Here is a 23,859-nt window from a genome sequence, read left to right on the forward strand (position 1 = left end):
GAAGGGGAAATTAGATCTTACCTGCTAATTTGTTTTCCTTTAGTCCCTCTAGACCGGCACAGAGTCCTCCCTGTTTGTTGTCTTGGTGCTCTCTCGTGCCTGCTGTTCATCTTGTTCTTACAAGTGTGCCCTCAGAATTGTATGGTTATAAGGAAGACAGCTGGTCTTATATTTCATTGGAATACTGTGCTTAAGAAAAAAAAAATCAAAATATCATCAGTACACAAAAGCGGACCTACAGCGAGGACCAGTTTCTCATTTCTGGTTTGGTTTCAGGTTGTGCTGGTGCTTCAATCAACTTTTGGCAGTGGCAGTGCAGGAGGCCTGGGTCTTTGGATATTGATTCTAGAGTGGAATATTCATTTGGAGGTTTTCTTATCTCTAGTTCTTCTCTTTATAGGGTTCTGCTTTGCTATTCATAGACTGACTTTCAGGGGACTGCACAGCCCACTTACAGGATTACTTAGTGTGCTCTCAGTATTCATCTGCTGGTAGGAGTGCATAATCCATCTGTGCCGGTCTAGAGAGACTAAAAGAGAGCAAATTAGCTGGTAAGATCTAATTTCACCTTATAGATATGCACATTAATGAACAAATTGTATTAAGAGGACAGAGAAGAAAATGCAATCTCCAGAGACACTACATATTCTGTCCTCTAACCTGCAATCAAAACCTTTTCCTACCATACCATGCCCTTTCACTTCATGGCCCCAATGCTCAGAACCTAACACCTGAGTTAGAGCCAATTAGTGCTGGACTAATGCTAGCGTTAATCTTCACAGAAATGTTCAGAGGGTTTTAAAGAATCATGCATGCCAAGGATGGCCACAAATTGTATTTAAATGTAGTCAAACAGATGTTAATCAGGTCATTTGCTATTCCCTCCCAATGCTCAGAGAACAGTGTACAAACACTGTTCTTAACGTTGGAAATCTACCGCCAGCTCGAAGCTGGTCTTCGGGGTTTGAAGAGAGAATGTTTGATTTTTTTTTTTTTTTTTGGTTTAAAATTTGCTGGTTTTGATTTGTTTTGGAAGCGAAAGAAAGTGCAAGCCTCTAACTACTGGACAAACTAGGGATCGGCGGAAACATCTTTAAGTGGATAAAAAGTTTCATCATCACCAGATCTTATCAAGTCAAATCAACCTCATCAATATCATCTGCATGGTCATCAAAATGCCGAGTCCCCCAGGGATCGCCTCTATCCCCGATCCTCTTCAACCTTATGATGATTCCCTTGGCTAAATCCCTATCCAAATCTGGTCTAAACCCCTTCATCTATGCTGACCACGTCACCATATTCATTCCATTCCAATCTAGCCTGGATGAAATCTCGAAGAAAATTACTGGCATGAACATCCTAGCCGACTGGGCCAACGCTTTCAAGATGAAATTGAACAAAGAAAAACTCAATGCTTAATCCTCTCATCACAACACTCCACTATGCTCCCTACCACCCTGACCACACCCGACGTCACAATCCCAATATCCGACAACCTAAAAATCCTAGGCGTAACGCTAGACAACCACCTAACTTTAGAAACTCATGCAAAAGCCATAACAAAGAAGATGTTCAATATGATGTGGGTATTGAAAAGAGTTAAACCATTCCTCCCCCAAAAAACTTTCCGCAATCTGGTACAATCAACAGTACTCACCCACATCGACTACTGCAACAGCATCTTCATTGGTTGCAAAGCCCAAATCCTGAAAAAAACTCCAAACCGCCCAAAACACAGCAGCCAGGCTCATTTTTGGCAAACCACGATTTGAAAGCGCAACCCCACTCCGTGAAAAACTCCACTGGCTCCCTATCAAAGAACGAATAAATTTCAAAGTCCATACATTGATCAACAAGATCCTCCTTGGAGAAGCTCCAAGCTACATGAACTGTTTGATCGATCTTCCAGCCAGAAACAGGACCAAATCTTCTCGAACATTTCTCAATCTTCACCTTCCCAATTGCAAAGGTCTCAAATACAAAACCTACTACGCATCCAACTTCTCCGTTCTAGGCAGCCAACTCTGGAACGCCATACCCACACACATCCGAACAACCAAAGAACACCTACCCTTCCGCAAGCTGCTGAAAACCTACCTCTTCAAACAAGCCTATCCAAATGACCCAACTTAATTCACAAACCTAATCCACACCACTAGCATTATCCTTGCATTAAACCCTCCCCCACATCTTTTCCTCTTGTCTTACTCTATACAATTATGTTATTTCTGTGATACTTTGTATCAGACATTGTAACTCTGTACCATACTTTGTAAACCGCACTGAACCTGCATTGTAACTCTGTACTATACTTTGTAAGCCGCACTGAACCTGCTAACAGCGGGAAAGAGCGGGGTATAAATGCTACAAATAAATAAATACTGAGAAACAAATGTTTTCAAGTCTGAGCAAACCCAAAAGTAAATGAACACATTGGTGCCTGTTTTCAGCACTTAAATATAAGTGAAAATGTTTTTTTAAAAAGCTTATATTTAAAGGTACAGAATGGCGCCAATGTGTGCTTCACTTCCTTTGTGTGGGCATATGCACAAGAGTTGTGCTTACTGCAAATCTCTTGTACGTATCCGCCAGGCACATTCATCCCACTTACTTTGGTCTCATGATGTGCATATGATCTGCATGTCAGTAGCTTTGAGTACTGGGAAGCTATGTTTTTGCATTGTTCTCACAGTATGGGGCGGACATTGTTCACTTTAGCGAGGAGTTCAAGCATCAGAGCCCATCTCCCTGTGATTATTTATTTAGTATCATTGGGTATATTGCCATCACAGAGGTTCACAAATTAGTGTGGGGGAAGGGGAGGGAAGAAGAGAGAGAGAAGAGGGTGGATTGTTAGCATATCAGTGCTAGCATGGGAGTGGGTAAGGGAGGGGGAATATGGTGATTATAAGTACATCAGGATCTAGATGAGGGGGGAGGTGGAAGGGAGAAGAAAAGGAGAAATATCTGATAATTTTCTGTTAGCCCTTACCACTATTCCAGAACATGTGGGATAGTTGTGTCTGCCAGGTACTTGCGACTTGGACTGGCCACTGCTGGAAGCAGGATACTGGACTAGATGGACCACTGGTCTGACCCAGTATAGCTATTCTTACGTTATCAACCAGCAGGTGGAGATAGACAACTGAGATGAGCCATCTCTCTTGTTATCCAGGGCCAGATGCACTAATCAATCGTTAGAGCCCTTCCCTTATCGATTTCTGGTAAGGAACGGGCATGCATCAAGGAATAGGAATGTAAATGAGCTGCTCGTTGTAGCTCACTTGCATTCTCTATTCCATCGTTAAACAGTCAGCCAATCGGCCGGTGGAGCATGCGCAGAGCAGCCAAGCATTATGCTGGCTGCTCTGCGCATGCCAAGGACGTCCTTGATTGGCTCAGAGACTTCCAGGTCTCTCAGCTGAGTGAAGCACGGCCAAAAAGGACGTTTTTATTATTGCGGGGTTGAATGATGTCCAAAAAAGAGCCTGCAGCATCGATGCCTGTTTGATTCTTTTTAATAAAGCTTCACTTTAAAAAAAACAAACAAAAAACGTACATTTTAGGCGGCCTCTCCCCCCCCCCCCCGGTCCTTTTTGGCCGTGCTTCACTCAGCTGAGAGACCTGGAAGTAAGGGAGGGACATTCAAGCAAGTACAGTTGTAGCCGAGTGGTTAGAGCACCGGTCTTGTAATCCAGAGGTGGCGGGTTCAAATCCCACTAATAGTTTTGTTTAAAAAAAAAAAAAAAAGGACGCGCATTTGGATTTTTTCCCCACTTTTTTAAGTTGTATGAAGTGTTTATTGAACATTTATCAAAACAGCATCGGAGCCTGTTTGATTCTTTTTTTATATAGTGAATAACGTCCATAAAGGATGCTCCTGACAAGCACTTGACCGTATTTGCCGCCGCCCCCCCCCCCCCCCCCCCCCGATTTTTTTTTTTTTACATTTTAATAATTTTTCCAATCCCCAGCCCCAACGAGAGGTACAGACCTCTCATTAGATTTTCCAGCGTTTAGGCAGTCGGAAAAGGTTAGTGCATCTCATTACAAAAGGGTTTCTACATGATTTGCTCATCTGTATTCCGTTTTCGTTAGCTGCTACCGTCGTCGGAAAAAAGTGTTTAGTGCATGCCAGGGTTTACTACTTGCTTGTTAATGGCTCGTTAAGTTTAGTGCATCTGGCCCCCAGTCCAACTCCTCAGTATTTATGTAGACAAGCAGTAAACAGAAACTCAGAACACACAAACAACCAGCTAACCACACAAGCAAACATGTGTGAACCTCTCATCTCTGGACAACTTGTAGAAGACAAGAGATAAACAGAAGCATCATGCAAGGTGACAATTGTTTGGTACTTTTATTAATCCAGTGTCTACTTTTAATTACCTTGGTGTAACCCTTGACTCTCAATTATCTTTTATTCCTCATATTTCTACTGTTTGTAAGTCATGTTTTTTTATTTCATGACAACTTTGTTCAATTTATTCAATTGTTCAATTAGATTTTTTTTTATCATACCGTGTTTCTTTCATTCATTCTTTATGTCTAAATTAAGATTATTGTCAATATTGTTTAAGGCTGCCAAGGTTTATCCTCAGGAAGTTAGATATTGCAAAATTCAGCAATGGGTTTATTGTGTAAATTTATATAAATCAGCTCATAAACTCAATCCTTAAAACATCATTGGCTACCAGTGGAATTTCGCATCATCTTTAAACTTTTTCACCTTTAAAGCGTATCATTGTGGTATCCTATGTTAACAATTGTTGCTTACTATCCCTTATTCTCCTGGGCGGGTTCTCAGATCCTTAAATGATCATTGTTTTGTTCTGCCTGGCTCTCGTGAGTCACAGTTAGAAAGTACGCGCCACAGTGCATTCTTTTTTATGGCACCTGCCACATGGAATTCTCTTCCCCTATCAGAGGTGAATTGTCCTTAAAACTGTAAGAATAAATTGAAAACCTGGCTTTTTCAGAAGACTTTTGAGGTTACTTGAATTTGTTGAGGTTGGAATTTGGGCAGCCTTAACCTCAATTCATCTTTATTATGCCTCAGGTACAAACTTAGATTGTGAGCCCTCCAGGGACAGAGAAATACCCAATGTACCTGAATGTAACTCACCTCGAGCTACTACCGAAAAAAAAATAAATAAAAATAAATGTGTGTCCATTTTGTACGACTAACTTACTTTCCTATTTTGACATTGTAGTTTTACTTTCTTTTATTTGAATATTAGATTGTAAACCGCTTTTGATCTACTGTGTCATAGTTAAAAGTAGTATATCAAGTTTTTATTAATAATAATAATTCCTGTAACTCCCGTATACCAGCCCTTGCCTATGGCATCACATACATCGCCACTGTCATTGACCCCAGAACCTGGACATAGTTACAGACCTTGGGCCTGCACTAACTGAGAAGACGAATCTGTTGAACAGGCTTTGACTACCTGTGCTCCGTAAGGAAGATCCTCTCCAATGATGTGTCAAATAGAACGCCTGGATACTCTAGCATCTGAAATGGAGTTAGTTTGCTCTTCTCGAAATTGATCAACCAACAACTGCAAAAAATGGGCACGCTATCCAAATAGGACGATGCACGAATGAGCCAGTAATTGAGACATGGGTGAACTCTGATTCCCTGTTGCCGAAGGAAGGATGCCACCACCACAATAACCTTGATGAACATTCTTTGAGCAGTAGTGAGCCCAAAGGGCAAAGCCCTGAACTAGAATGATGGCCCAGTACTGCAAAACGTAGAAACCTCTGATTCAACAACCATATGGGTAATATGCAAGAATGCCTCCTTGAGATCGAGGGCAGTAAGAAATTCTCCCACTTAAACCGAGGCTATCAGAGTCTGCATGCAAAAGCGGGAGACTCTGAGGCAGCGGTTTAGACCTTTGAGATCTAAGACCAGATGAATAGTACCTTCCTTCTTTGGGACAATGAAGTAGAGTATCTGCTTTGCTCCAGTTCAGCTTCCTGTTCAGCCTGGGGAATAATTGCCCAGAATGCCAGCAAGGAATCTACAGTGGCCTGAACCTTGACTGCCTTGGTTCCCTTTCAACAAGGAGATTGCAAGGAGTGACCAGGCAGGAGAACTCCAACTTGTAACCTTCTGTAAGAATATCCATTAATCTGACGTGTTTTTGACCCACTCCTCAAACTCCTGAAGATGTCCTCCCACCAAAGGGAGAGAAAAGAGTGGAGCAGCCTCGCAACATTGCAAAGCTCTGGAGGCACTGGGTGATCTAGCTGACCGAGGATGACTTCCTGCCTGCATAAAAGGAAGATTGACGTACTTGAAAGAGGGGGACTTTTGACCTTATTGCTGATGACCAGGCTGGTAATGTCTGCTGTCTTCAAACAGAGCCCCCTAAACATGGACAACCAGGGGCATTTTCACTGATTTACTGCCATAAGCATGAAAGTGATATTTTTTATAAATCGCACTTCCATACGTTTGTTCATGAATAAGAGTGTTCAGCGTAACTTGCATCGAAATACATAAATCTTTGGCTTGAAGGGAAGGCGCATGCAAATATGCTTGTTTGGCACGCTGAAACTGGGATGCTAAGTTACGTATACTTGCCACCAGCTCTTTACTGTGCTGTGCCGTATAAGCAATGATGCTGCCGTGTAACACCGCCTTTGTCGCATTCCAAAAGAGTTCTAGTTGTTCGACATGCTCTGCATTGTGAAATACAAAATCCTCCTAACACTTTACCAGATACACCTATGAATCAAATAAATCAGGAATCGCCATCCCAAAACAGCACAGAATTGAGGGGGTGCCTCTAAATCTACCCAAACTGGTGAATGATCTGGAACTACCACAGCATCTGTCAAACTGAAAAAGGGAAGAAGAGGTGAAAAATGTAATCAAGCCTCAACATCATATCATGCGCCTTAGATCTATGGGTAAAATCAACCTCCCCTGGGTGAAGCAGCTTCCATGCATCTTATAAATCCAAAGATGTGCAGAAAGAGGATAATACATGTCGCCCAGATCAAGATGAGCTCCCCGTGTACTGTCTTCATGGTACTGTCAAGAAAAGGATCAAATAGAAGATTCATGTCCAATCACTAAAAGATTTTCCCCCAAACAAGGAAGCATCTGCTTCAACAACGAAGGATAGAAAATTATAGGGGGTAGGGCAGTAAACAACCAAAAGATAATTCCCTACCTTGCAACCAAAGTTTAAGTAATAAATAATGACCTGCTGTGTCTTTACATAAGTACATAAGCACCGCCATACTGGGAAAAGACCAAGAGTCCATCAAGCCCAGCATCCTGTCTCCGACAGTGGCCAATCCTGGCAACCCCCCCCCCCCCCCCTCAAAAAAATTTTTTTTTAATAATGTTCAATGGACTTTTCCCTCAAGAATCTGTCCAAACCCCCTTTAAATTTCGTAAGGCCAGCTGCTGTCACTACATTCTCCGGCAACAAGTTCCAGAATCTAACTACACGCTGAGTAAAGAAAAACTTTCTCCTATTTTTAAATCTACCATATTTGGACCCAGTATTGTTTTGGGAAACCGCGAAATTGGCACTAGATAATATACAAGTGGCTCCTGTGAAAGAAATATTACAGCAACGATGGAGTCGCGATCTAGGCCTCTCCATAAATTTTATAGACCTCAATAAAATGATTAAGAGAATACCAACGGGTTCAATCAGTGCAGAGTTGAGGGAATGCAACCTTAAAGTAATACATAGGGCGTACTTCACACAGGAACGACTCTTTAAAGTAGGGGGGAGTGATTCCCCGATTTGCATGAAATGTAGACAAGAGACTAATTCGTTCATTCATGCATTTTGGGAATGTACACAAATACAGGCATTCTGGAAAGAGATAACCCAATATTTGGCACATTTGGGGGGTCGACCAGTGAAAATGTCACCAATGGGTTTCTTACTAGATTACTATGAAGATTTTGGGACTCAAGATAAACACTTTAAATTGATGATACGGAAAGCAGGAATGGTGGGTAAACGGGTGGTATTGGAAGCGTGGACCAGCGATCAGGCCCCGTCATACTGGCAGTGGAGGAACAGATTTCACGGGTTGATGATGTTAGAACTCCAATATGCATGTTCAATGTTCAAACGGAAAAAACTTTTCTTACAAACGTGGGATAAATACATACAGTCCCTTCCCCATAGAGCACGCAGTCTGGTGTTGAACTCGATACCTAGTGGAGATAAATAACAGGGATCAGGAGAGAATAAAACGAATGGAGAAGAGAGGGACTAGGTGCCCTGCGACCTCGGATAGCACAAAGTCGAACAAAATACTGGGACAGGGAGGAAGAGGGAAGGGACACAAGGAATCATGGGGGGAGGGGATATAGAGGGAAGGAGGGAGGGGAGAAAATTGGAATACTGGATTAAAGATAATTGGTTAAAAAGATGATGGGTCCATAGTTCTTTAACAAAAATGTAGAGGTAATAATAAAGAAGAGGAAAAGTCTTGGAGGGCTACCAGAGTACAAGCCCTTGGAGACATGTCTGTCCAGGCTGCACTGGATAGATGTGCGGCTGGCGATCATAGTAGAAACTTAAGTGACTGATAGAGTTGTATCACAGCTATAATAAAGAGTTGTTTTAGGTGAACATTATTAATGTACAAAGGTTGATCTCTATGGATATAGTCATGTTAGATTTAATGTTTTGAATCTAAGGGGTCGGACCTGAGGGATAGGAGGGGGGGGAAGGATAAAAACAACAAAAAAAGTTGATGATGACTGTTATTGTTACAATGCACAAATATGTGGTATTACTCTCAGTTGTATAATACCAGATTTACTTGTATTGTTATAAGGTTGAACCATCAATAAAAAATGTTGAAACATAAATCTACCATATTCTAGCTTCATCTTACACAAAAGTTCTACTTTAGAAGCCAAAGACTTGTTCGCAAGAACTGCTTCCCACCTCTCCTACTCCAAGGAAAAAGTGTACTTCCTCAACCCAGCTTCTTTGAAGTTTAAGATGTACCTGATCAGAGAGGTGAGTTTCTTGAAGATATGCAATGTCTGCCCCATGGCACCTCAAGGTAGCCAAAATTTTCGTACGTTTCATCAGGGAGGTGATGCCACCGATATTCCACTAAGCGATAGCCCGAAGAAAGCATCACATAGAGAAGGGAGGATGAGACAATACCAGCCTTACCACTAACCAATAAGAGGCAGGAAGCCCACCCTCATCCCACCCCCAATATTCAAAGGTGTGATCCATGCGAAATACAAGTAGAAGAAAAAGAAGTATACAACCTGCCTGTGTGCGGGGAATTCCCCCTCCCCCCCATTAGTAAACCAACCCAGTCTAACCAATCCCCTAACGCAAACCTATCAACCTCCCCCCACCTCTGCCCCAATCCACCCATCCATAACCCATTCCTCTGCATCAACTCAATTTCCAATCCCAGCAAGAGAGGCTGAGAAAGGAAATTAGATCACATTAAATGATGCAGCAGGGCACTCCTAGATTAACCCAATAAACATTTACCCAATTAAACTCTGGAATTCGTTGAGAGAGAATGTGGTAAAGGCCGTTAGCTTTGCGGAGTTTTAAAAAGGTTTGGACGGCTTCCTAAAGGAAAAGTCCATAAACCGTTATTAAATGGACTTGGGGAAAATCCACTATTTCTGGGATAAGCAGTATAAAATGTTTTGTACATTTTTGGGATCTTGCCGGGTATTTGTGACCTGGATTGGCCACTGTTGGAAACAGGATGCTGGGCTTGATGGACCTTTGGTCTTTCCCAGTATGGCAATACTTATGTACTTAAGCAAAACAATAATAAACAATTTTGGTACAACAATGTAAAGTAGGGAAAAACACAAAGAGACCCCTTATACATAAATTGTGCATACCAAAACAACAGCTTATAGGCAGAAACAGGACGTTGAAGATAAAGATTGATCTGGAAGGGTTAATAATGAAACTCAATGGAGGAGCCATTACCATCCAGAAATCGTCTGCTTAAAACTAGAAACGGGTTAGATTACGTGATGCTGGGCTAGCAGGAGGAAGCCGCAGGGAAGAGCTCCGTGGCCCCCATTCAAAATCTTACCTCAAGTACCTCAAACTCTTGCAATTACCCATTTTTGTCGATACAGCAGTGGATGAAGTATCTCTGAGGAGGAAATTGATTGCAATACGTCCTTGCCAGCGATTCCATGTCTACAAAGACCCACCGAAAGGAAGGAGCACGGGGCCAAGCCGGTGAAGCCAAGATGGCGGAGGGCAGTTCCTCGGATGCACCAACAGTAAGCTCAGCGTGGGTGGCAGAGATCGTGGCGGAGGTTTTCGCGCTTCTAAAATCCTTGGTTGACCAGAAATTACAGCGCAGAACAGACAAGTTGGAAAAAATAGCACTTTGGGGAGTTTGAAGACGGACCTCACAAAGTACCAACAACAACTTTCAGACATAGAAGACAAAACCCTGGAACATGAGGCCCGATATCGCGCCATGCACAAAAACTTGGAACGACTCGAGTCTAAAGTGGAAGACCTAAAGAATCGGGCCAGACGCAATAACCTAAGATTAGTGGGGCTTCCAGAATCAAAGAAATTTATTTACAAATTTTCTTGGAGTCTTGGTTGCCTAAAGCGTTAAACCTACAGTGAGCGGAGGGTCCTATAAGAATTGAAAGGGTCCATCGTCTAGGACCACTACGCTCAGGAGAATCAAGACTGAGAATTGTGATCTGTAAACTACTCAACTATGCACATAAGATGGAGATTCTATGGGCCATAAGGTTGGTGGGCACGTTAACATATGACAATGAACATATTCTGTTTTCAAGATTTTTCAGCTGCAGTGGTTGCGCAGCAGAGGTCGTTTTCTACAGTCTGTAAAATACTATATTCAAAAAAAGTCCCCTTTGCTTTGTTATATCCAGCGCAACTTCACATTACCTATAGTAACAAAAACTCAGCTTGTCCCATCACCTGAGGCAGCTGCGAAATACATAGCTCAGATATCTTTAGAGCATACCAGAAATGTGGACTCAGGTATGGTATGAAGTATATCGCTGCAGACCAGGGAAATGTTGAAACGTAATCTCAGCACACAGCAGTACCATCTGAACGCCTCTTTTTGGAGGCTCAGCCGACGTTCTCTACAATGGAATGCAATATTGGCTAATGCGGAGCTCATCACAGTTCATTATTGTTGGGGGGGGGGGGGGTGGGGGGTTGGGGTTTTTTTTCTATTGGCAATTTGTTCTTTCTTGTGGAGGTTTCTGCAACCAATGTGGCTATGTAAACTGCTTTTGTCACAGAGAGTAATGGCTCTTGCATTACATAATATACGAGTTTGGATACACTGTGAAATATAGAGCCCAAATCTTTCAGGAGTCTACCACAAGGATGAATCTGGAGGTGGTGTGAATTATGCTGTCGGGAATCATGAAGCTTTTAGATTACAATATTAACACATGGAAGTATCGCCTGCAGGTCTCCCTTGGGAGGCTTGGCATAAATTCTCTACAATGGGATACAATATTAATTAATATGCAGAACTAATCACAGGGGTTTGGGGTTTTTTTTTTTTTCTTCTCTCCTGTTGTTGTGTAAACTGTCCTTTTCTTGTAAAAGTTGATGCAGCCAGTGTGGCTGCAGAGACCATTTTTGGTACAGAAAGTAGTGGCTCCTACATTACATATTATAGGAGTTTAGATATACTGTGAAATAGAAAGTCTATCACGAGTATGAATCTGGAGGTGGTGTAAATTTTGCTGTTGTAACTCATGGAGACTTTGAAATCTCACCTCATCACACAGAAGTATCATTCACAAGCTTCCCTTGGGAGGCGCGACAGATACTCTCTACAATAAAATCTAGTTCTAACAAATATGCAGAGCTAATCACAACTTGTTGGTTAAAAATGTTTTTTATTTTTTACAAATTGCATTGCTTGTAGAGGTTGAGGCAGCCAGTGTGGATGTATGGACTGCCATGGTTACAGAAAATAATGGCTCTTACATTAAATGATATAGGAGTTTTGAGACACTAATGGATCTCAGTAGGGTTCTATATTATCATTATAAGCAGGCTGCTTGAGGAGGAGGGCGGCTTTAGTTGGGGCTATCAGTAATTGGATTCTATGAAAGAATTGTTTAGGTTTGGGGGTGGGGCTTTGACAAATTGGGGGGGGGGGGGGGGTTGGAAGGGGTTTGTGTTTTGTTTTTTCTCTCTCTCTCTCCAGGAGGGAAACGGTGATTGTGAGCTATTTGGAGACGGTCAACTTTAAAAATGAATATAGACAGAAGGAAGGGAGAGGTGCACCTTCTCTCTCAAAGCCTGAGTTATCTAGATGTGAAGGAGGCACCCAGGGGCTGGGGGGGTGCCTCTTATCTATTTTTTTTTCCAAATTAGATTTACAGCTTCTTTTAATTTGTATATCCCTTGGAGACCATGAGCCCAATTAAATTTGTATCCTGGAATTTAGGGGGAGTAACCTCTCTGATTAAACCTATAAAAGTTTTTCAAACTCTGAAGCGTCATAAAACGGATGTGGCATTTGTTCAGGAGACCCACCTTACAACTGCAGAGCATGCTAAATTCCACCAGAGATGGGTTGGACAAGTAATTGAGGTCCCAGCATTACGGTGGAAAGCGGGAGTTACGATTCTTTTTTGTCGAGGCCTAGATGTACAGATTGTCAATAAAACGGGGTCATGATGAATCTTATGTCTTAGCTGAGGTGATACTGGAGGGGAAACCTTTCATTTTATGCAATGTTTACACTCCAAAAGTATTTGATAAACAAATTTTCAGTAGGCTGATTGCTCTGTTAGCCCTCTTTCAGGGTGGCAATATTATCCTGGGAGGAGATTTCAATATGGTATATGATCCTCAGCTAGCTAGATTTTCAGCAGCATCCCAGGGTCCGAGTCACTATGCCTGAGGACTGCCCTTTCTTTGCAATACTCTGGATTTAATAGATGTATGGCGAGTGTTGAATCCCACCATCAGAGATTACACTTATCTATCATGTGCCCCCTAAATGCAGTCACATAGACTATTTTTTCCTGTTCAGCCCATTATTTTCACATATCTTTCAGGCGGAGATTGGCCCTTATGAGAAACCTGACCATGCTTTAATTTGGGTCCAATTAACTGGAGGAGGAAGGCCAGAGCAGAGTGGGTTCTTGAAATTCCCCCTAGACCTCTACTGGGACACAAGGTTTCATTCTTTTCTAAATGGGAAGATTATACATGCAATGTTCATCAATATGCTCTATTTTGGGAAACATCCAAAGTGGTTATGAGAGGAGAAATAATTAGTTATCGCGCCCGTGCTCGCAAACTTAGAGATAGAGAGGTTTTGAGATTGGAGAAGGAAATACAATAGCAGCGTTATCGTACATGGGGCAGCTCGAACAGTGATTGCTAGAGAGCCCCCTTTTTTTTACTTCCCAGACAGAGTTGAATGAATTGCTCCATCAGAGGGCCAGAAAATCCCAATTATACTATCTGTATCAACCTTTCTTCATGGTAATAAAGCAGGAGGTCTGTTGGCCCGACTAATTAAAGGAAAAGGGGGGACTACTCATGTAACGCAGCTATGAGACTCTAGGGGTCACTGGATCCAGAAGGACCCGGAAATTTCAGCTCACTTTCAGGAATACTACAAATTACTCTATCAGGAACCCACAGATGGGATGTCAGATAGTGATCTATTCTTAGATAACGTGACATTACCCATGGCTAAGGTGGCAAAAAGAGAATTTCTAAATGCTCCCATCACAGAAGAGGACCTTTTATTAGCAGTACAGCAAAGCAAGCTTCAGAAGACGCCGGGACTGGATGGATATGGGAAGGAATTCTATAAGTTGCTTTTTGAGCAGATACAATCTCCCCTATCGAATCTTTTTAACTCTATGGCGACATCAGGTGCCCTCCCGGAGTCTTTTAAAGTGGCCCAGGTGATTGTTCTGTTAAAACCTGTGAAGAACCCAGAGGACCCGAGATCCTACCACCCCATCTCTTTGCTAAATTGTGATGTAAAATTATATGCAAAAATTTTGGCAAATAGGCTGTCCCACGGCCTTCCTGATTTGATTTCCCACCCTCAGGCTGGGTTTGTAAAGGGTTAATCAGTTGCCAAGAATATCAGATCAATTTTGGCATCATTGGAGGTTGTCGAGCGTTCAAGGGTACATTCCCTATTGACTAGTTTTGATGCAGAGAAGGCCTTCGATCGGGTGATCTGGCAATTTATTTTTTCAGTGTTGAAAAAAGTAGGCATAGAGGGGTTCTATAGTGAGGCTGTAAGTGTGCTATACTCTGACCTGAGGGCATTTGTCTGGGTTAATGGAGAATGATCCGCTGTGTTCCCAATCTGTCGAGGCACGGATGCCCGTTGTCTCCATTAATTTTGGAATTTCATTGGATCCCCTTATTAGAGAAATTGTTTCTCATCCGGAGATTTCTGGAGTATCCGTTGGACGTTCCTCTTAAGATCTCAGCATTTGAAGATTTGTTAGTCCATCTTACTAACCCTCGCAAGTCTTTGGCAGCCATTCTAGCCCTTTTTCATGAATTTGGGGATTTTGCGGACTTCAAATTAAATTTTTCCAAATCTTTGGCTTTGGCCTCTAAGGAGCAGGTAAGACAGGAACGGGAAACAAAATTTCCACTCAAATGGGCGCACAATTCTTTTCACTTTCTAGGCATTAAACTTACAATGAAAGTCTCGTCCCTATATCAATTGAACATCTCTAGTTTGTTAGAAAATATTGCAGAACGTCTGATCAATTGGAGATCTCTCCCACTATCCCTACATGGCAGAATACACCTGTTTCGTATGATTGAATTTCCGAGATGGCTTTATGTCCTTCAAATGCTACCGCTGCATATTTTTAAAAAGGATCTATCTCTGCTATATAGACACCTCCGCAAATTCATTTGGGGTGGTTGCAAATCTAGAATTCCCTTTCAGTTTTTTGTTTGGGTCATGGAAAGAGGGAGGACTGGGGATTCCTAATTTAAGATGTTATAATCAGGCCTGTCTGCTTCGCCACCTAGGAGATTGGGTCTTAGACAAGATTATACCCTGAGGGAGATGGAAATAGCTTTTTCAGCCTTGTTATCTATATTATTTGTTACAAGCCCCTAGGAAGGAGATTCCATCTAATATAGGCACAAGCTTGTTATTATGGCCTTTAAGTGAAGTTTGGAAGGATTTGACTAAGTACTGGGGAATTCCCTCGGAAACTTCTGACTTGTTGCCCTTCCAGAGTAACCTGAGCTTCCCTCCGGGCTTGGACAATCCGGTATTTCGAAGGTGAGCAGCTCTGGGTATTATGCACTTAGAACATGCCTTGGACTTAAAAGGTTCATTGCTATCTCTAGGAGCTTTGGGTATTGGTATAGCGCGGGGTACAAATAAAAAAAAAAATGTATGCCTACATTCAACTAGCACATTATGTTCATATGTTTAGCGGTGAGGTTTTAGGAGCTGCACATAGTCGGCGTCTTAGTGCCTCTTTCATTCTATCCCGGGAGACAATCTTTCGGTTTCCGGATTATAGAAAGCACTTACACTCCTAACTCCCCATAAGAATAAAGATAATATTAGGAAACGTTGTGCCCTGGACTTGGGTCACATAGATCTGGCTTTGGACTTTGATCAGGTATCAGTTGCCATTCCTTCATTGTCTGTCAATGCGGACTTGTGTACTTGCCAATATCGCATCTTACACAGAGTGTATATCACGAGGCCCAAATTTTCAAAATGGGGGGAGTAGAGGAGCCCTTGTGCTCCAAATAATGTAGAGGGCAGGTGAGCACTTTCTTTCACTCTCTCTGGGTATGTCCGATGGTCCATAAGTTCTGGCTAGCCTTATTCCATTTCTTGGAAAGACTTCTAGATGTGCCAATCCCGTATCTTCCTCTTGGAGTGTTTCTTGATAAATACAAACTTTTTGCTCTGCAGAGTAGAGGTGTTCAACTTCTGGTTCGCAAGGCTTGTCTCTTGGGCAAACGACTCATTCTAAGTACTTGAACTAGTGATCACCAACAAGAGTTTTGGCACTGGCGAAATAAGCTTCATGAGCTTTTGCTGCTAGAATGTAGATTGGTGGGAACGTCTCCCCGGAGGAGAAAGTTGTTTTTGGCTATTTGGGACCCGTACATTCAATATGTTTCTCCAAGTGCCCGCAGTTTTGTTATGAATTCTCTCCCGGAATAAATCAAAAGGAAACAAAGAAAAAAGAAAGGGGGGGGGGGGGGGGGGGGGGAGAGAGGAGGAAGAGAGGGAAATTTTTTTCCCTCTAAGTTCGGGTGGGATGCATTGCTGTTTCATTCTTGACATCAATAAAAACGGTCTGGCTGGGAGATGGGAGGCTATGAGAAACAAAGCCTCTTGTCTGGACTCTTAGCTGTACAATTGAAGGACTTCCAAATATTGCATGACATGTGTGGTTACTCTGAACTATGTCTTTTTTGTTATCAGACCATGCGATCATCTTGAAATATGATTGCATATGTTGCATGTACTGTTACTGCAACAAATAAACCCAGCCGTTTAGAAGCCTGAGGGAAGGGTGGAAAGAAAAGTGTTAAAATGTTGATGATATGATTACTGTTCTGCTCTTACTCGGACGATTTGGTTCTGTAATATGTTGTATCTAGAGCTTGTTGGCGCTTTGTTTTTATATATCAATAAAAATGTAGAAACAAACAGAAACGGGGACACAGAAGATAAGGCTGAATCTGGAAAGGTCACTCTTAATACTCCGTCCTGGAGCCAGTATCCATCCAGCAAAGCATAACCAATCACCTTGAGGGCTGTTTCAGCCAGTCCTGCACTTCAGGAACTGAAGAAAACATTTTTCATTGGCCCTCTGTGAATATTTTCAGTTGCATGGGATAAAAGAAGAAGCATGAACCGTATCTTCTGCGCCAAGAGAGGCACAAATTAGAGTGAATGTCCTGCAGCACGCCATTAAATCCGAGGAACAGTCTGGTAAATGCAGATTAGGTGATCTTCATATTTGGTATCATCACATTTTTGCTTGTACAGATGTAGAAGGGAGACGTTTTGTGCAAACCTATGGAATTTTGCAATAATGGGACTCTGCCCACTCTATGCACCCACTCCAGCCTATATGATCTGTGTTGCGGGGAAACTGTGCCTCCATCCACTCTTCCCGAATGGCTACCAGATGAGCTTCAGGAAGCAACTCTGGAAAACCCACAAAACAGATCTTCTCTCCACGATCGGTTCTCCAAATCATCCAATTTGGCAGCCTGGTCCTTAAGCTGAGCACTTAGGGCCTTGATGCCATGACAATGTTGCTGGTCCATGTCTTCGAGAACTGACACCCGCACCTCAAATTCTCCAGTGCACTTAGAGACCTCTGATAAAAGTCGTTACACTGACGTTATTTGCTCTAATAAAAGCTGTAAAACAGGCTCCAATGCACACACCACTGCCTCCGAGATGTCTGCTGTCAGTACCACTGGAGCCAGAGTTGGAGCAACCAGAGATTTTGTCATCCAAAGGTTTACTAGAATCTTCACCTTTCCAGCGTTTTGCCAGTCATGGTACCACCCTCCTTCACCAAAAACCTGTCTATATAGTGAGAACCATGACTAGGCTGCAATAATTATGAAGAAATCAGCCAGGAAGAAAAAATGGTAAAATCCAGGGGTTCCATGTCCTGGAAAAAAGGGTGAAATCCAGGCAACCACATCCTGCTCTGCTCACTGCATCACATGATCTCCGACGGACAACCAGAGGCTTTCGGCTTATCCTCCGGCAACCACTGTGGCTTAGTTTTCCCCAGTTCTTTCACTAAGTTACTGAGATCTTCTCCAAATAGCCATTTGCCCTGAAACTAACTAGCTGCGACACTGATGTTGCATTCACTGTCCAATGCTGCAACCAAAGTTGCCGATGTGCCATGATACCCAAAGACATACAGCGGGCCATAACATGTTATAAATAGCATCTGCCAAGTAGGCCAACCACACTTCCAGCTGGGTTTTATGGCACGTCTCATGTTGCTGATGCCACTTCAGGCATGCTCTTGTCATGAACGAGCTGCACACTGTTGCCTGAAGGCCCAAAGAGGCCACTTCAAAGACTCGTTTCAGCGAGACTTCTAGCTTCCTATCCTGTAGGTTAATTAGGGCAATGCCCACCCTGGGAAGCTGTAATTTACCTTTCTCCTCTGGAATTATATGGGTAGAGTTGAGCCACGGCTATTTCCACACTCAGCCCTGCATTCTGTGAAACCCATTCTGCTGTAATCAGGTCTTGAATGTCTGGATGCATCAGGAAGGCCTTAGAAGGATCTCTAAGCCCCCACATTATCGACAAAGATGGAACTCCTGACACCAAAGCAGAAGGCTCCTCAATGGAAAGCACTATCAGAAATGAGCTAGTACTTTCAGATCATCTCTACTCAGGAGGGAGCTCTCCCTCCTCTAATAATTCCTACAGCAATGGTTTCTCTGAATTGACTGAGGTCACATCAGATAAGGAGGAAAAAGCAGAGAAAACCTCATTTGCCCATTCCTGGAGGTCAATGAGATCTCTTAGGAGCTGAGGGGCGGTGGACTGAGAAACTGAAGCACCTGCAGCAACTCCGACTGTTCCTGCTTCAGTATTAAAGGCCTGATGTAAGAATATAAATGCCAGAGAAAAAGATCTCGATGCTGCTGAATGCTCTGTTGGGCCCTGAGACTATAAAATAGAGGCTGTGTTATTTGTGTGATCAGATAGTTGTTGTTCCTCAACAGCAAATGACCTGACAAAATGATGCCTGTTCCCAAGCTCTCCTGCATCAAACTGCGTACCAGCCCTGCTAGAGAGCCTGAAGACCCCGGCATCCAAAGATGTCACACTGCCAACTGTTTCCTCCATCTCCCGCAGGATTTCCGGCTTCCATGTAATGCAAAGCCCCAATGCTGGGCGGTGGGTCCCACAGCTAGAACACTGCTTAACTGCCTCTGCGGGAGTCGCAATTCCCCCCCCCCCCCCCCCCCCCCCCTCAGGCACAGCCCATTTTGTGTCCCAAGCAGTAAGTCATGAATTGGATCCCTCCCCCGAACCAAGTAGAACTTGCAGCCCTCCAAGTGGTTCCGAGTAACTTACCACTGCCGGCTGCTTCCACAAGTCCTAACAAAAATTAGAAAGGCTCAGGACTAAAACGCTGTCCCACACTCTCCAGAAAACATCTTACCTTTTTTTTTTTTTTTAAAGCTGTTGTGCTGCAAAAGGAGAGCTCCACAGGAAACAGCGGAGAGCTGAATGAAGGGAAGAAGTAAATTCGTGGGGCACAAGAGACAAGGATCTGAAGACCAACAGAAGATATGACCCTGCAGACTCAAGACATCCACAAAGCTCAACTGGGGACCAGCTGACCAACCGGGGGACCAGCAGCAAAGCACTCAGAAATAGAGGCTAAAAAGTGTGTCCATCCACCTGCTGGAGATAGAAAAAAACTACGAAGCAGGACTGGATGCCAAGAGAAATATGTCTCAGCTCAGTTTTCAGTCTATCTCCACCTGTGGTTGATGGACATAATCCCACAGGTTCTGGAATATTGGAAAACTACGTAACGGAACAGATTGTTAGCATATCAGTGCTTAGTGTTTGGGGAGAGGGTGGATTATTGGTGGTAGTAGTGTGGGAGTGTCAGCTTCTTAGTGTTGTGTGTCACACTGCTGGTGTATCTACTTTTAAACAGGGAGAGATGGAATTTCTCTCTGCCTTCAGGCAAAAAAATTCCTTACCTTTCTGTGTTCATGATCTATCATGACATTGTGTGGCTTGACATCTCTGTGCATGATTCCCATGCTGTGACAGTAATCCAGGGCCTGCAGATAGCCACAATGTGTTAGTAATGTTGAAATGCAATCACACATCTTGTATGACATTCGCAGCAGTCAACAGCTTTATTTGACTTCATTGAAGGCATTCACGACAAATGCTATTACTTTTAAGTATATGAAGTAAGAAATCGATATAGCAAAAAAACAGTACAAATATGAAATATACATAATGGAGAACCATTTCAAAAATCAGCAAAATCCAAATGCCTCCCCTCCCCCAAGGTGGGGGGGGGGGGGATCTATCCTTAGAACTAACTACAAATAGGTCGTTATCAAAATGTTCTAAATCACTTATAACAAGCTACTCAAAATACCATCTACAGTGGTGGAAATAAGTATTTGATCCCTTGCTGATTTTGTAAGTTTGCCCACTGACAAAGACATGAGCAGCCCATAATTGAAGGGTAGGTTATTAGTAACAGTGAGAGATAGCACATCACAAATTAAATCCGGAAAATCACATTGTGGAAAGTATATGAATTTATTTGCATTCTGCAGAGGGAAATAAGTATTTAATCCCTCTGGCAAACAAGACCTAATACTTGGTGGCAAAACCCTTGTTGGCAAGCACAGCGGTCAGACGTCTTCTGTAGTTGATGATGAGGTTTGCACACATGTCAGGAGGAATTTTGGTCCACTCCTCTTTGCAGATCATCTCTAAATCATTAAGAGTTCTGGGCTGTCGCTTGGCAACTCGCAGCTTCAGCTCCCTCCATAAGTTTTCAATGGGATTAAGGTCTGGTGACTGGCTAGGCCACTCCATGACCCTAATGTGCTTCTTCCTGAGCCACTCCTTTGTTGCCTTGGCTGTATGTTTTGGGTCATTGTCGTGCTGGAAGACCCAGCCACGACCCATTTTTAAGGCCCTGGCGGAGGGAAGGAGGTTGTCACTCAGAATTGTACGGTACATGGCCCCATCCATTCTCCCATTGATGCGGTGAAGTAGTCCTGTGCCCTTAGCAGAGAAACACCCCCAAAACATAACATTTCCACCTCCATGCTTGACAGTGGGGACGGTGTTCTTTGGGTCATAGGCAGCATTTCTCTTCCTCCAAACACGGCGAGTTGAGTTCATGCCAAAGAGCTCAATTTTTGTCTCATCTGACCACAGCACCTTCTCCCAATCACTCTCGGCATCATCCAGGTGTTCACTGGCAAACTTCAGACGGGCCGTCACATGTGCATTCCGGAGCAGGGGGACCTTGCGGGCACTGCAGGATTGCAATCCGTTATGTCGTAATGTGTTACCAATGGTTTTCGTGGTGACAGTGGTCCCAGCTGCCTTGAGATCATTGACAAGTTCCCCCCTTGTAGTTGTAGGCTGATTTCTAACCTTCCTCATGATCAAGGATACCCCACGAGGTGAGATTTTGCGTGGAGCCCCAGATCTTTGTCGATTGACAGTCATTTTGTACTTCTTCCATTTTCTTACTATGGCACCAACAGTTGTCTCCTTCTCGCCCAGCGTCTTACTGATGGTTTTGTAGCCCATTCCAGCCTTGTGCAGGTGTATGATCTTGTCCCTGACATCCTTAGACAGCTCCTTGCTCTTGGCCATTTTGTAGAGGTTAGAGTCTGACTGATTCACTGAGTCTGTGGACAGGTGTCTTTCATACAGGTGACCATTGCCGACAGCTGTCTGTCATGCAGGTAACGAGTTGATTTGGAGCATCTACCTGGTCTGTAGGGGCCAGATCTCTTACTGGTTGGTGGGGGATCAAATACTTATTTCCCTCTGCAGAATGCAAATAAATTCATATACTTTCCACAATGTGATTTTCCGGATTTAATTTGTGATGTGCTATCTCTCACTGTTACCAATAACCTACCCTTCAATTATGGGCTGCTCATGTCTTTGTCAGTGGGCAAACTTACAAAATCAGCAGGGATCAAATACTTATTTCCACCACTGTATATGTTAATCTCTAACCAATCTGGGTTTAGAGGAGTTTGGATCTTATACTCCTATGCTATTAAATGGTAAGTGTTATTGCTAGTTGATTTCAAATCTGGGACATCTCAGCTGCTGTGTCATCTAAAAACAGCGACCCTAGATTCTCTACAGAAGAACTCACTAAGGAAAAGGCAATCCTGGATTTGATTCTAACAAATGGGGGGCACTTCTAATGTTATTGTGGGAATTACCTGGGATTCAGTGAGCACTAGATAGGTTGACTCAATATTATAACATGGGCAAAACAGAATCGTAAGACTCAGAGATAAAGGGGAAAGAAATTGTAGTTGATGAGAAACAAAGCAGAATTGCTTAACAAATATTTCACTTCAATGTTTTCTTTTTTACATTAAATGATCGTGTATTTCTTTGGTAACACATATAAAATTGTCATGTCAACGTTATCTGAACCTGAATCAAGGAGGACGGGAAGGCTGGTACAACTTGGTAAGTGTGGAAAGCACTGCAGGGGGATGCCAACCTCTGGAGGGCGCCACAAGCCATGCTTACTGCTGCCGGTGGCTCACAGTTCCAGCTCCAGCCCTCGGTCCCCACCTGCCTGCCCTCAGCTCCCCGATAGCCCTGCGTTTAAATCTGTTTTATTTTATCTCAAAATCAAAGTGGCAGCGGCAGCAACAGTGAAAGAAGCAGGCTCGCCTCGAGCCTTCCCTTCCCTCTCAGTATCCTGCCTTCCTCTGATGTAATTTCCTGTTTCCATGAGGGCAAGACACTGTGAGGGAAGGGAAGGCTCGAGGTGAGCCTGCTTCTTTCACTGCTGCCACCACCAACGCCGCTTTGACTCTGATGTAAAACAGATTTAAACACAGGGCGGTAGGAATAAAAAGGGGGCTGTTGCGGGATAAGAGGGCGGGCAGGTGGGGGGCTGGGGTTGGAACTGGAACTAGCAGCAGCTGAGAAGGGGGCTAAGGCTGGAACTCGGGGGCTAAAAAGGGGGGCAGGTGGGGGATGGGGTGAATCACTGGACATGGATGGGAGGAGAGGGCAGGGGAGAGAGGAGAATCGCTGGACATGGATGGGAGGGGGAGGGCAGGGGAGAGAGGAGAATCACTGGACATGGATGGGAGGAGAGGGCAGGTGAGAGGAGAATCGCTGGACATGGATGGGAGGGGAGGGCAGGTGAGAGGAGAATCGCTGGACATGGATGGGAGGGGAGGGCAGGTGAGAGGAGAATCGCTGGACATGGATGGGAGGGGAGGACAGGGGGCAAAGGAGAATCGCTGGACATGGATGAGAGGAAAGGGCAGGGGAGAGAGATTCGCTGGACATGGATGGCAGGGGAGGGCAGGGGGCAAAGGAGAATCGCTGGACATGGATGGGAGGGGGAGGGCAGGGGAGAGGAGAATCGCTGGACATGGATGGCAGGGGAGGACAGGGGCAGAGGAGAATCGCTGGATATGGATGAGAGGGGAGGGCAGGTGAGAGGAGAATCGCTGGACATGGATGGGAGGGGAGGTGAAAGGAGAATTGCTGGACATGGATGAGAGGGGAGGACAGGGGGCAAAGGAGAATCGCTGGACATGGATGAGAGGAAAGGGCAGGGGAGAGAGATTCGCTGGACATGGATGGCAGGGGAGGGCAGGAGAGGACAGGGGGCAAAGGAGAATCACTGGACATGGATGGGAGGGGGAGGGCAGGGGAGAGGAGAATCGCTGGACATGGATGGCAGGAGAGGACATGGATGGCAGGGGAGGACAGGGGCAGAGGAGAATCGCTGGACATGGATGGCAGGAGAGGACATGGATGGCAGGGGAGGACAGGGGCAGTGGAGAATCGCTGGATATGGATGAGAGGGGAGGGCAGGGGAAGAGAGAATCGCTGGCCATGGATGGGAGGGGAGGGGAAGAGAGAATTGCTGGCCATGGATGGGAGGGAAGAGAGAATTGCTGGCCATGGATGGGAGGGAAGAGAGAATTGCTGGCCATGGATGGGAGGGAAGAGAGAATTGCTGACATGGTTGGGAGGGGAGGGAAGAGAGAATTGCTGGACATGGATGGGAGGGAAAAGAGAATTGCTGGA

General features: G+C 44.0%; 1 protein-coding gene across 1 annotated transcript in view; it reads right to left on the reverse strand.

The window, feature by feature from the left end:
- Window positions 1–23,859, reverse strand: part of CSNK2A1 (casein kinase 2 alpha 1) — a 235,371-nt gene that overhangs the window by 64,496 nt on the left and 147,016 nt on the right. The window contains 1 exon segment of the mRNA XM_030211651.1: window positions 19,770–19,853. Within this exon segment, the coding sequence (XP_030067511.1) occupies window positions 19,770–19,853 (84 nt within the window).

This window comes from Microcaecilia unicolor, chromosome 8 (genome assembly GCF_901765095.1).
Source record: "Microcaecilia unicolor chromosome 8, aMicUni1.1, whole genome shotgun sequence".
Classification (NCBI taxonomy): domain Eukaryota; kingdom Metazoa; phylum Chordata; class Amphibia; order Gymnophiona; family Siphonopidae; genus Microcaecilia; species Microcaecilia unicolor.